This window comes from Hyperolius riggenbachi, chromosome 3 (assembly GCF_040937935.1).
Source record: "Hyperolius riggenbachi isolate aHypRig1 chromosome 3, aHypRig1.pri, whole genome shotgun sequence".
In the NCBI taxonomy this organism is placed as follows: Eukaryota; Metazoa; Chordata; class Amphibia; order Anura; family Hyperoliidae; genus Hyperolius; species Hyperolius riggenbachi.
Window position 1 is genome coordinate 212425009 of NC_090648.1, and position 13780 is coordinate 212438788.

Below are 13780 nucleotides of genomic sequence, written 5' to 3' on the forward strand. Positions count from 1 at the left end.
CGTACACACACCTGACTGAAGTTGGCTGAGGCGTGTGTACAGCAGCCGCCTGCCCCCAGCCCATGAGCGATCTGCCCTTCGCATCTGCTCAACCCCAGCAACACTGATTCCATTGTTCATACTGCTCCCTAGCCCACTGCATGATGCCTCGCGCACACCGCTAGTCATCCCTCTGTTGTCCCTCCTCATATCAGCATAGTAAGTTGTCAGCTACAGTGTATGTGTAGCCCGGAACAGCGATGTTGCCCTAGGGGATCAGCTCATGGTCCCTGATAAGCAATATCAGTTGGTAGTGTCTACACGCGGCTTTAGAAAGGCTTCAGCCTCGGGGCTCAATGCTAAGGAGAGATGAGTGTGGGTGCATAACTCCTCCCCCTCATTATTGCTGCTGTGAACACATACCTGCCCCCTAGCAACTCAGTAGCTGTGTTCCCATTGCCAGTTGATGGGTGCCGCAATTGTCTGTTGCTAGGCCACGCATCTGTCAAACTGCTGCAATGTTTCTCCAGCTGCACAAATTGTACTGCAAATTGTACTGCAAGGCCCTCGACACAGCTGCGGGTGTCTGTAGGTCCCAAAGTGGGGCAGTGCAGGGGGAGTTTGAATGGGAAGTGCGTGTCTGCCAGCCTGAAAAGGATCTGATGTCTGGAGATACATACACATGTGCAGTAGTCATTGGCCGATAATGACCATTTCAGCCGTTGATTGTTATATGTGTACCATGGCCGCTTATCAATCTTTCTCCTCTTGTAACCTTTTTGTTCCCCTGACCAATAGAAGCTCAGTCAGTCGTGTGCTGATCGCCGTCCCTCCACTTCCCTCCATAGCAACACAAGCTATTGCTAGCCTCAAGTCTAGGGATGTGTCTGTACATCATTGTTCCCCAGATTGTTGCCAGAGGGATCATTTCCCAATCGCCGATGGGTGACTATAGTTGGATTTGTGTATGTAGCTTGACTGTGGGATGTTTTAAATCTGGTCCTCGTTGGTGCATATGTGTGTAATGTGATTTTTGTGTGTGTGTGTATATATTTTGTAGGTGTTAGGGCATGTGAGTGTGTGTATCCACAGTGTGTGTGTTCTCATGCAAACTGTCATATGTCATTGGCCATTGTATATTTGTGTATACATTACGCGCTGGTGTATGGTCAATATATGTGCAATATGTGGGCTACTGGATTCAGCAAACTGGATGTGGCAGGTGCATTTCAGCATCTGTGTCTTGGGCTGTAGGTGACCTTGTCCTGGCACTGAAAGTTGGCAGAGAAGTATCCCAACAGACACAAGCATGTAACTAACCACTTTATTCACCACTGCAGTATATCTACGTCCTCTGTGACTTCATCTAAGCCATGAGTCAGTAGATCTACGTCTTGTAGCAGAAGCAGTGCTGTGCAGGATTGGGCTTGCTCCTGTGCACATTTCTGGCACTATCTGATGCAGCACTAATTGGTGAATGGGAATATATGTTTCCTGAGCTAATGAGATTGATTTTTACGATTAATAATTTTATTTTTTCAGTTCATAGTGAAAAATACACTCTGTACCATTATTTCAGAATCAAATATCTTCACCATAAATTGTAACAGGAACATGTGATAAGCGGTAAGAATAGCCAAACACAGTTTGTGTGTTTTATCTACAATAGCACTTTTTATTTTTAAACTGGAATTGGTAAAACTGAGAAATAATGTGTTTTTCTATTTTTTTCCCTTGTTTATCCATTAAAATTCATAGAAAACAAAATTGTTCGAGGGAAAAAATGGCATACAACGAAAGCCTAGTTTGTCTTGAAAAAATATATATATATTTCATTTCTGTGTCATAAGTAGGGATAAAGTTATCTTTTATTAAATAAGGACATAGGTAAACTGTTAAAACTGCTCTGGTCCATAAGTGGGAAACAAGGTCTGGATGCGAAGTGGTTAAAGTAAAACGAAGTACTGGTACAGTCTGCGATCCATCACACATTTTACAGATTTTTTTTTTATTATTTTTTTTTTAAACTGTTTATAGCTTTCACTTGGTGGTTTTATTTTGTATTGCATAAATACAGCTTGGATTTTTTTTTTGTTAACCACTTCATGGGCCAGAGGTGCACAAATAGGACATTTATAAACATCCATATCGCAGGAAGTGGTTATGGTTAAAGGATACACCCGAGCTCCCCCAAAAAATTAGATCTACTTACCCGGGGCTTCCTCCAACCCCTGGCGCCTGATATGTCTTTCGCCGCAGCTCCGGTGTCCCGGGATACCCTCCATTGCAAATGCCGACCTCGCCAGGTCAGCACCTACTGCGCGAGCGCCTCTTGTCGTGATTGCGCCCACTTGATCTGGAGTGTACCACACAGACCCAGAACGCCTGCACAGAACACTCCAGACTATGAGCGCAGGCGCTGTAGATGCTGACCTGGCAAGGTCGGCATCTGCAATGGAGGGGATCCTGGGACACTGGAGCTGCAGCGAGGGACATATCAGGTGCCAGAGGCTGGTGGAAGCCCCGGGTAAGTGATCACATTTATGGGGGGTGCTCAGATGTATCCTTTAAAAGGAACCAGAGATTAAAAAAAACAAAGATTTTATACATACCTGGGGCTTCCTCCAGTCCCATACGCGCTGATTGATCCCATGCCGCCATTCTCCCCTGCCCGCAGCTACGAGAACCAGCTCCCCGCTGTTCCGTCAGTCGGAGCGAGTCTAAGCGTAGCAGAAGTGCGCTCTTTGCGTATCTGCAGCAGTGTATGGATAGATACGTAGAGGGCGCACTTCGCCTGCGTAGCTGGCTCCGATGACATCCGCGACTGGAGGCGGTTCTCGTAGATGCAGACAGCGGAGGACTGCGGCGTGGGATCGATCAGCGTGTATGGGGCTGGAGGAAGCCCCAGGTATGTATAATCTCTTTTTCATTTTTTCATCTAGGGTACATCTCTGGCTCCCTTTAAGGTTGCAAAAAGGCACTATTTCTCTGTGTGTGTGTGTGTGTGCGTGTGTGTGTGTGTGCTTGTGTGTGTGTGTGTGTGTGTGTGTGTGTGTGTGTGTGTGTGTCTCAATGGTAATAGTGAAATGGGTTTCTGCTTTCATCTTCCCTGAAAAATCCATAGTCTGCAGTGTGCAGAACAAATACAATTTTAATGACTTGCCTTCCTTCTGTATGATTAATCTGCTCTCTGCCATTGCTCAAATTAATATAGTGCAGCTGACTCTAATAAGAATTTTACCTATGCTTCATTTCATTGGTCGTGTATATTAGAGAAGCATCATATTTATGGAATGGGATGTATGTACTTAAAGCGGATCCGAGATGAAAAACTAACTGTAACTTGTGTATTTATCTTATGTACAGTTTAGATGGTTTAAACAGCAAATCTGTCTGCATACTGCTTTAATAGAATATGATCATTTCTTCCTGTGATACAATGACAGCAGCCATGTTGTTTGTAAACATTACACAGAGGCAGGCTTATCTGTACCATCAGCACTCAGACTGAAAAAACCTAATCCCCCCCTCCTCCCTGCCTCTGAAATCAATGGCTAGTAACACCTCCTCCTCCTCCTCCTTCCCAGACTGAGCTCCCATGAGCCCTTGCTACTGCCAATGCTCTCTGAAAACTGTGGGTGGGGCTTATTTAGTTTATAGGGAATTAGAGCATTAAAACAAAAACAAAAAAGTATTTGGCTTGAGGAATGCCCTATACAATATATATGAAAGGAACACAATTATGCAATGAGTAAAAGTTCATCTCGGATCCACTTTAAATCATATATTTGTTGCATCATTTGGGACACCTATTATCTACCCATCGTTGCGAAGTTAAGCTAGCGATTGTGACTATTCAGCAGGATTGACAGTTAAAGTCCACTGATCCTGGGTAGTATGCCCAACACTATGTCGGGCAAGAAGAATTAGCTGAAAGTGATATGGCTGACAGTGTCTGGAGCTTTCCCAGTGTATTATGTGCCACCAGTATAGGTTAGCCAGCTAGAGGAGCCCAAGTATGTTAGTCAGCTATATGTGCTCAAGTATAGGTGCCCCTCACCACCTGCAGTGATCCCTGGTGCTGTTACTCACCGTGCCTCTCTCCAGTGCCGATCACAACACCCCCGCTGTATACAGCTCCGGCTTTATCTGTGCAGAGCATCGGGACTTGGTGTTATGATGCCAAGTCCCGACTCTTCGCACAGTGAAGACCAGAGTGCCTCTCAGTGCAGAAGCCTCTCAGATGTTCACACAGTACCAAAATTTTACTGTATACCATAGTTGCTGATTTGAGTATTCCTTTCTTTCTCAGATAAATGCTACCTTTTACCTTTTTCTTGAAGGTTATTTAGTTTTTCCATGGTAAACACACACAGCAGTTTTTCAGTCAATGTGTGGATTGTTGAATTGTTGTGTAGCCATCGTTGAAGATAGCTTTTGTATCTGCAGCTAAAATTATAGGGTATAATGTGGAAAACGTGTGCATTGTTTTCTCTAGCATCAAAGTCATTAATTAAGCAGGTACAGGTCTTTCTTTTTTTACAATTGACATGTTACATATTCTAGTCATGTACTGTACAATCTTATCCCAGAAATGGTTTGCTGGGGGTCATCCCTGTACACAGTAGGTTAGGTCAGGATTTGAGCTTTTACACATTTCTCATTGTGATGAGTGGTATAACACGGTGTCCAGTATTTAGGTATTTAAAGTTGTATTTTGCCTTATGAACGAACAGGTGCAAGGTTTTCCATTTCTTATTTTTAATCTCTTAATTCCCGGTGTCCTTGCAGTAATTTATCCAGTATTTCTTCTTTGAGGTCTTTTCCCTCATGCTTGACCAGATAATTTCTTATTTTTAGGTCCAGGTCCCATTTTGAAGTTGTCATTTGCAGGGCTGTGGAGTTGATACAAAAATCTTCCGACTCCTCAATTTATGAAACTCCGACTCCGGGTACCCAAAATGGTTCAGACTCCGACTCCTCGACTCCGACTGTTTAGTCTACTTAACCCAACCCTTGTGGATTTTGTACAAAAATCATCCGACTCCTCAGTTTATGAAACCACGACTCCAACTCCGGGTGCCCAAAATTGCTCCAACTCCGACTCCACAGCCCTGGTTATTTGCCCTGTGGCTATGTTGATTAAAATTTATTGGTGAGGCTGTTGTTTCAAATTCTTTTATGATATAAAGGCACTTAACTACAAATTGGCAAGTATATCTTCTCTAGGTATACCATATTTTTCATGATTTCTTCAAAACGGAACCATGCACTCTCCATTATTTATAATTGATTTCCTAGCGGTTTTATGCTGATTAGATCCCAGTGAGACAAATTGTTTTTGTTGCGATGCTTCTTTACTCTTCCAAATTGATTTGTTGAAAAGTTTTTTTCCTGATGTCAAGTAAGGAGCGTTGTTAGTCTGCATCGGGTATATCAGGTGACCCACTGAAACCATTCTAAATACAGCTGTTCTGCTAGCTATGCCTATGGGAAGATTTCCACTTGTCTATTTGGAATATTACATCGTGCATAAGTGGGGTGAGGCTTGAGGCATACAGTTGAGCTGAACTCCTAGTGCGGATTATTCTCAACTATTTAATATGATTGGTTTAAATTGATACCTAGATCTTTCCATGTTCTTATGTTAGCTCTTGTTTTGTATATTTCAACATTTCCAAACCCTTTCATAGTCATCTGATGGACCTCTTCCAGGTTGGCATGCTTGCCTTAAACACATCAACTACCTTCTATTTGTGCTAAGTATACAAACTTGAAGCAAGAGGTATATGGAGGCTGCCATATTTGCTTCCTTTTACCCTCCTGGCGGCTGATAGGCAGAAATCTGTTTTTTTTTTTTTGTTGTTTTTTGTTTTATGTAAAGTTACCAGAGTGGTAGCTACATGAAACACCACTAGAGGGCGCATGTGTCCCTCTAGTGCGATCGTCGCCGGCATCAATAGCAAACAGGGGAACGCGGATATAACGCGTTCCCCTGTTTGGCTTCTCCTGTCGCCATGGCGACGATCGGAATGACGTCATGGACTCTGGCAGGGGGGCCCTCTTCTGCCGCTGTGTGGGGGCGATCGCTGCAGAGCGGCGGCAATCAAGCTGTGCGCGCGGCTCGCAAAGTGCTAGCTGCGCGCACAGCACTTTAAATGGGGCAAATCGCCCCACCAGGGGCTGAGATATCCTCCTGCGTGGCATCAGCTCGGGCTTACCGCCAGGAAGGTTAATACCAGTTCCATTGCTGCCCAGCTGATCATCATGTCTCTAATACTTTTAGCCCTAGACCCTGAACAAGCATGCAGGTCAGATGTTTCTGACAAAATGTGATGATTAGCTGCATGCTTGTTTCAGGTGTGTGATTCAGACACTACTGATGCCAGAATGATCAGCGGGCCTGCCAGGCAACTGGTATTGTTTAAAAGGAAATGCATATGGCAGCCTCCATATACCTCTTGTTCACGTTCCCTTTAAGATGAACTAAATGATCGATATCTACATCAGTGTTTATCAAACCTGACTTGTGACTCACCAATGGTGCATGTTTTGCATGCAACCTCACATATTCACGGGGGGGATAATTAGTATTTCAGCTGCATGGAATCCACTTAACTGAGACACTAATCAACCCTCCTGTGCATAGGTGAGGTTGCCTGCAAAACGTGCTCCATTGGGGAGTCACAAGGACAGGTTTGAAGAAACACTGATCTAAATGATATTGAATAATCCCCACCTTGTTGTATGCTCCTCTTGATGTTACGATTATTAAGAAATCTATTAAGAATCTGTGTACAGTGTGTGGAAAGGATCGATCTGATGGTCGAATCTAGCGGCCATCTATTGTAAAGCCTCCTTTACAGTCTTCTTTCTAAATTGCCTAAGGCTCGGTTCCCACTCGCAACAGGTCATTTCAGCACCGAATGGATTGGACAGTTCAGTTTCTGCTACGATTCTAGTCATGTTTGCATATGGGGGTATAAAGGCATTGGCACCATTGGTGGCTGTGGGCAATGCATCCACTGGTCTGGAAAAGTGTAGCAGGTCGGCACTCTGAAGTTTAATATTCAGAGTATAATTTATATATATATATATATATATATATATATATATATATATATATATATATATATATATATATATATATATAAAACAATAGGATCCACTTCCTGCGTTTCTGGGAGGTGTAGAAAAAGTACAGAATCAGTACGTTTTCTACACAAGTGGGAAACAAGCCTGACTGAGCTGTGCACCCCTGAATCCACTGAAGAGGTATGAGTGTGAATCCTTTTCTGCTAATGAAAATTAATTAGATCTTTGCTGTGATTTGATGTATTATTGAGTGGTGCACAGTCTCTCAAGTAAGCAGATACTGATAGTTTAACTTATTTTTTATTTTATGCCAAGCTTTAGTAAGAGCTCTATTGAACACCCACACAGATTTGCTGCAGCAACTGCTGGCTCAGTTGCTGCTAATGTTTTTCCAGGGGGGTTGCCAAAATATGTATCGTCTGTTTTTTTGTTGTTGTTTGTTTGTTTTGTTTTTAATAGCCTAATGGAAAGCTGTAGTAGCAGATCATAGCAGCTACAATACAGGTGTATGGCAATTGGAAGGCTTCCCTACAGGATGTTTTCTGCACACCTAGCAACAGTTTACAAATTGGTGGAAGAGCGAAGAATCTGCATCAAATCAGCACAAATCAGCAGCTGCTGTGTGCAGGGCTATTAAAACATAGAAAACTGTTATTTGACAGTTGGGCAGTTGCTGTGGGAACTAAAGGTTCCCATTACCGGTACAATATTTTACTCCTATGCGATCATTTGATCAGATTTGCAGGACCGTAAGTATTTGGAAGGTAATTATCGATTGTTCCCATAAATGGGTTAATGAAGGCACTTTCTTCAGATACAATCAGAAAATCCAACATTTCGATCGACAAAATTCTGTATTACAGTCAATAGAATCGTTCCACAGTGCTTTTCTCCACATACTATATGGTTTTCTGTACAATTCAGTCGTCAAATCTGATCAAATGATTACATCTGAGAAAAATATTGTACGAAAACGTTTAAAAACACACGATTGGTTCACACGATGGCCAGGGGCCCCGTACCTCTCTCACTGGCCGGGGCCCCAAGGCCAACACGCGATATCTGGAGGGGAGTGCAGGTGGGCCTGGACCTCTCACACCCAGGCTCTGGACCTCTCACATCCAGAAAACCCACCAACACTGCCTCCATACTGAATGCTAAATTCAACACACACAAGCAATAGAACACAGCAGTACATGCATCCAGCTACATTTGAAATTGGTCAGCAGGTGCTCGTCAGCCAATCAGGATGCACTGTCATACACCCTTTACCTGCCATACCACATCTAGCAGCCATTAGCATTCAGGCCTCCCACCTGAATGCTAATGGCTGCTAGATGTGGTATGGCAGGTAAAGGGTGTATGACAGTGCATCCTGATTGGCTGACGAGCACCTGCTGACCAATTTCAAATGTAGCTGGATGCATGTACTGCTGTGTTCTATTGCTTTTGTGTGTTAAAAATATTGTACGGTTAATGGACATCTTAAAAAGAGAGGCAATGAATCCAGTTTTTTCAGCACCATGTAGAACATGTGAGTCGATGTAGCCTTAAACTAGCTGTGGGGAGCCCTGTAGAGATACTTTGAAAGTGTTTCCTTAGGCATTTCATTACCATGTAAATCAAAAATATGCCCTGTTGTCCTGGACCCACAACACACATTGATCTGATGAAAGAGCGCAAAGAGGCCCTGATAAGTCAAATCTAAAGCCCCATCTACACCATACAATTTTTTTGTTCAATTTGATTCAATCCGACATGTTTTGCTATGGCAAATTGAATCGAATCTCGATTGGACATGTCGGATTGAATCAAATCGAATCGGACAAAAAATTGTATGGTGTAGATGGGGCTTAAAGAGAGTCTGAAGCGAGAATAAATCTCGCTTCAGACCTCATAGATAGCAGGGGCATGTGTGCCCCTGCTAAAACGCCGCTATCCTGCGGCTTAACGGGGGTCCCTTAACCTCCAAATCCCCTCGGTGCAGCGGGGGAGCGCTTCCTGGTTGGGGCAGGGCTAACCGCCTCAGCCCTGCCCCACGCGCGTCTCTCAGCGCGTATCTCCGCCTTTCCCCCGCCCCTCTCAGTCTTCCTTCACTGAGAGGGGCGGGGGAGAGGCGGCGATGCGCCGCTGATAGACGCGACTGGAGGCAGGGCTGCAGCCGTTAGCCCTGCCTCCAGGAGCGACCAAGTCTGCGACCAAGTGTTGCAGTGGGGGGGTTTGGGGGTGAAGGGACCCCCGTTAAGCCGCGGCAGTGTTCTCCCCAGGCTCTTTTAGCCGGGTGCTCCACCCGGCTAGTTTTGGTGACCACCCGGCTGTCATCGGCTCAACTCCACCTCTGCTGTAAGCAGAAATGTGCAGAGAAGCATGGCACTGCATTCTTTCATCTCTCCCCACCCGGCTACTTTTTCATGCCACCCGGCTGGAAAAAAAATTCAGGGGAGGACACTGCGCGGGATAGTGGCGGTTTAGCAGGGGCACACATGCCCCTGCTAACTATGAGCTCTGAAGCGAGATTTATTCTCGCTTCAGAGTCTTTTTAAGGGCTGTAAAACTAATGCACGCTAAAGAACATTAGGGCCCGTTTCCACTAGTGCGGTGCGAATCGCTGGGATTCCACCGCTGACAAAATCGCATGCGGATGCGATTCCGCATGCGATTTTTGCCGCGATTTCGCATGCGATTTCGCATAGGTAGGCTATTAGCGATTTTAACCATGTCACTGCCTGGCTCAATGTACATTAGTTTTAGTAAAAACGCATGTGCGTTTTCCCCTATTAAATACATTGCCTGCGAATCGCCTGCATTCCACACGCAGGCGAATTCTGCAGGCCCTACCGTGCAGAAAAATCCTGCACAGAAAAACGCACCAAAAAACTGACAAGTGGAAACAGTCTCATCCACTTGTATTAGTTATGCGAATCCGCATGCAGACAACGCATGCGGATTCGCTCTAGTGGAAACGGGCCCTAAGGGTTGGTGCACGCCAGAGCTGTTCTGGAGCGTTTTTTAAAACGCTTGCAGGGGGAAAACGCTTGGCTAATGAAAGTGAATGGGCTGGTGCACACCAGAGCGGGTCGTTTTTTTACATAAGCGCAAACTCCCGGGCTGCAGCTTTTTTTTAGATTTCTGAGGCGTTTCTGCCTCAATGTTAACCACTTGAGGACCTAGGGCTTTCTACCCCTTAAGGACCGGCCACTTTTTTTCCATTCAGACCACTGCAGCTTTCACGGTTTATTGCTCGCTCATACAACCTACCACCTAAATGAATTTTGGCTCCTTTTCTTGTCACTAATAAAGCTTTCTTTTGGTGCTATTTGATTGCTCCTGCGATTTTTACTTTTTATTATATTCATCAAAAAAGACATGAATTTTGGCAAAAAAATGATTTTTTTAACTTTCTGTGCTGACATTTTTCAAATAAAGTAAAATTTCTGTATATATGCAGCGCGAAAAATGTGGACAAACATGTTTTGGATAAAAAAAAACCCATTCCGTGTATATTTATTGGTTTGGGTAAAAGTTATAGCGTTTACAAACTATGGTGCAAAAAGTGAATTTTCCCATTTTCAAGCATCTATGACTTTTCTGACCCCCTGTCATGTTTCATGAGGGGCTAGAATTCCAGGATAGTATAAATACCCCCCAAATGACCCCATTTTGGAAAGAAGACATCCCAAAGTATTCACTGAGAGGCATAATGAGTTCATAGAAGATATTATTTTTTGTCACAAGTATGCGGAAAATGACACTTTGACAAAAAAAAAAAAAAGTTTCCATTTCTTCTAACTTGCGACAAAAAAAAAATGAAATCTGCCACGGACTCACCATGCCCCTCTCTGAATACCTTGAAGGGTCTACTTTCCAAAATGGGGTCATTTGTGGGTTGTGTTTACTGTCCTGACATTTTGGGGGGTGCTAAATTGTAAGCACCCCTGTAAAGCCTAAAGGTGCTCATTGGACTTTGGACCCCTTAGCGCAGTTAGGCTGCAAAAAAGTGCCACACATGTGGTACTGCCATACTCAGGAGAAGTAGTATAATGTGTTTTGGGGTGTATTTTTACACATACCCATGCTGGGTGGGAGAAATATCTCTGTAAATGACAATTTGTTAATTTTTTTTACACACAATTGTCCATTTACAGAGATCTTTCTCCCACTCAGCATGGGTATGTGTTAAAATACACCCCAAAACACATTATACTACTTCTCCTAAGTACGGTGATACCACATGTGTGGCACTTTTTTGCACCCTAACTGCACTAAAGGGCCCAAAGTCCAATGAGTACCTTTAGGATTTCACAGGTCATTTTGAGAAATTTCGTTTCAAGACTACTCCTCACGGTTTAGGGCCCCTAAAATGCCAGGGCAGTATAGGAACCCCACAAATTACCCCATTTTAGAAAGAAGACACCCCAAGGTATTCCGTTAGGAGTATGGTGAGTTCATAGAAGATTTTATTTTTTGTCACAAGTTAGCGGAAAATGACACTTTATGAAAAAAAACACAATTAAAATCAATTTCCGCTAACTTGTGACAAAAAATAAAATCTTCTATGAACTCGCTATACTACTAACGGAATACCTTGGGGTGTCTTCTTTCTAAAATGGGGTCATTTGTGGGGTTCCTATACTGCCCTGGCATTTTAGGGGCCCTAAACCGTGAGGAGTAGTCTTGAAACGAAATTTCTCAAAATGACCTGTGAAATCCTAAAGGTACTCATTGGACTTTGGACCCTTTAGCGCAGTTAGGGTGCAAAAAAGTGCCACACATGTGGTATCGCCGTACTCGGGAGAAGTAGTACAATGTGTTTTGGGGTGTATTTTTACACATACCCATGCTGGGTGGGAGAAATACCTCTGTAAATGGACAATTGTGTGTAAAAAAATCAAAAGATTGTCATTTACAGAGGTATTTCTCCCACCCAGCATGGGTATGTGTAAAAATACACCCCAAAACACATTATACTACTTCTCCCGAGTACGGCGATACCACATGTGTGGCACTTTTTTGCACCCTAACTGCACTAAGGGGCCCAAAGTCCAATGAGTACCTTTAGGATTTCACAGGTCATTTTTGTTCAAGACTACTCCTCACGGTTTAGGGCCCCTAAAATGCCAGGGCAATATAGGAACCCCACTAATGACCCCATTTTAGAAAGAAGACACCCCAAGGTATTCCGTTAGGAGTATGGTGAGTTCATAGAAGTTTTTATTTTTTTGTCACAAGTTAGCGGAAATTGATTTTGTTTTTTTTCACAAAGTGTCATTTTCCGCTAACTTGTGACAAAAAATAAAATCTTCTATGAACTCACCATACTCCGTACGGAATACCTTTGGGTGTCTTCTTTCTAGAATGGGGTCATTTGTGAGGTTCCTATACTGCCCTGGCATTTTAGGGGCCCTAAACCGTGAGGAGTAGTCTTGAAACCAAATGTCGCAAAATGACCTGTGAAATCCTAAAGGTACTCATTGGACTTTGGGCCCCTTAGCGTACTTAGGGTGTAAAAAAGTGCCACACATGTGGTACCGCCGTACTCAGGAGAAGTAGTATAATGCGTTTTGGGGTGTATTTTTACACATACCCATGCTAAGTGGGAGAAATATCTCTGTAAATGACAATTGTTTGATTTTTTTTACACACAATTGTCCATTTACATAGAAATTTCTCCCACCCAGCATGGTTATGTGTAAAAATACACCCCAAAACACATTATTCTACTTTTCCTGAGTACGGCGGTACCACATGTGTGACACTTTTTTGCAGCCTAGGTGCGCTAAGGGGCCCAACGTCCTATTCACAGGTCATTTTGAGGCATTTGTTTTCTAGACTACTCCTCGCGGTTTTAGGGCCCCTAAAATGCCAGGGCAGTATAGGAACCCCACAAGTGACCCAATTTTAGAAAGAAGACACCCCAAGGTATTCCGTTTACCTGTATGTCGAGCTCATAGAAGATTTTATTTTTTGTCACAAGTTAGTGAAAAATGACACTTTGTGAAAAAAAAACAATAAAAATCAATTTCCGCTAACTTTTGACAAAAATAAAATCTTCTATGAACTCATCATACACCTAACTGAATAGCTTGGGGTGTCTTTTTTTTCTAAAATGGGGTCACTTGTGGGGTTCCTATACCGCCCTGGCATTTTACGGGCCCAAAACCGTGAGTAGTCTGGAAACTAAATGTCTCAAAATGACTGTTCAGGGGTATAAGCATCTGCAAATTTTGATGACAGGTGGTCTATGAGGGGGCGAATTTTGTGGAACCGGTCATAAGCAGGGTGGCCTTTTAGATGACAGGTTGTATTGGGCCTGATCTGATGGATAGGAGTGCTAGGGGGGTGACAGGAGGTGATTGATGGGTGTCTCAGGGGGTGGTTAGAGGGGAAAATAGATGCAATCAATGCACTGGTGAGGTGATCGGAAGGGGGTCTGAGGGGGATCTGAGGGTTTGGCCGAGTGATCAGGAGCCCACACGGGGCAAATTAGGGCCTGATCTGATGGGTAGGTGTGCTAGGGGGTGACAGGAGGTGATTGATGGGTGTCTCAAGGTGTGATTAGAGGGGGGAATAGATGCAAGCAATGCACTGGCGAGGTGATCAGGGCTGGGGTCTGAGGGCATTCTGAGGGTGTGGGCGGGTGATTGAGTGCCCTAGGGGCAGATAGGGGTCTAATCTGATAGGTAGCAGTGACAGGGGGTGATTGATG

At 43.9% G+C, this 13780-nt stretch overlaps 1 protein-coding gene across 4 annotated transcripts in view; it reads left to right on the forward strand.

Moving 5' to 3' along the window:
- ZNF609 (zinc finger protein 609) overlaps positions 1 to 13780 on the forward strand; it is a 124876-nt gene that overhangs the window by 49381 nt on the left and 61715 nt on the right. The window contains exon 1 of one of the 4 annotated variants that reach the window (XM_068275666.1): positions 7751 to 7838. The exons of 2 other annotated variants lie outside the window; for them this stretch is intronic. In XM_068275666.1, coding sequence (XP_068131767.1) covers positions 7794 to 7838 — 45 coding nt within the window. In that variant the 5' untranslated portion in view covers positions 7751 to 7793. Of the gene's footprint in view, positions 1 to 7750; positions 7839 to 13780 lie in introns of those variants that run through there. One more of the 4 variants, XM_068275667.1, reaches the window with a different exon arrangement.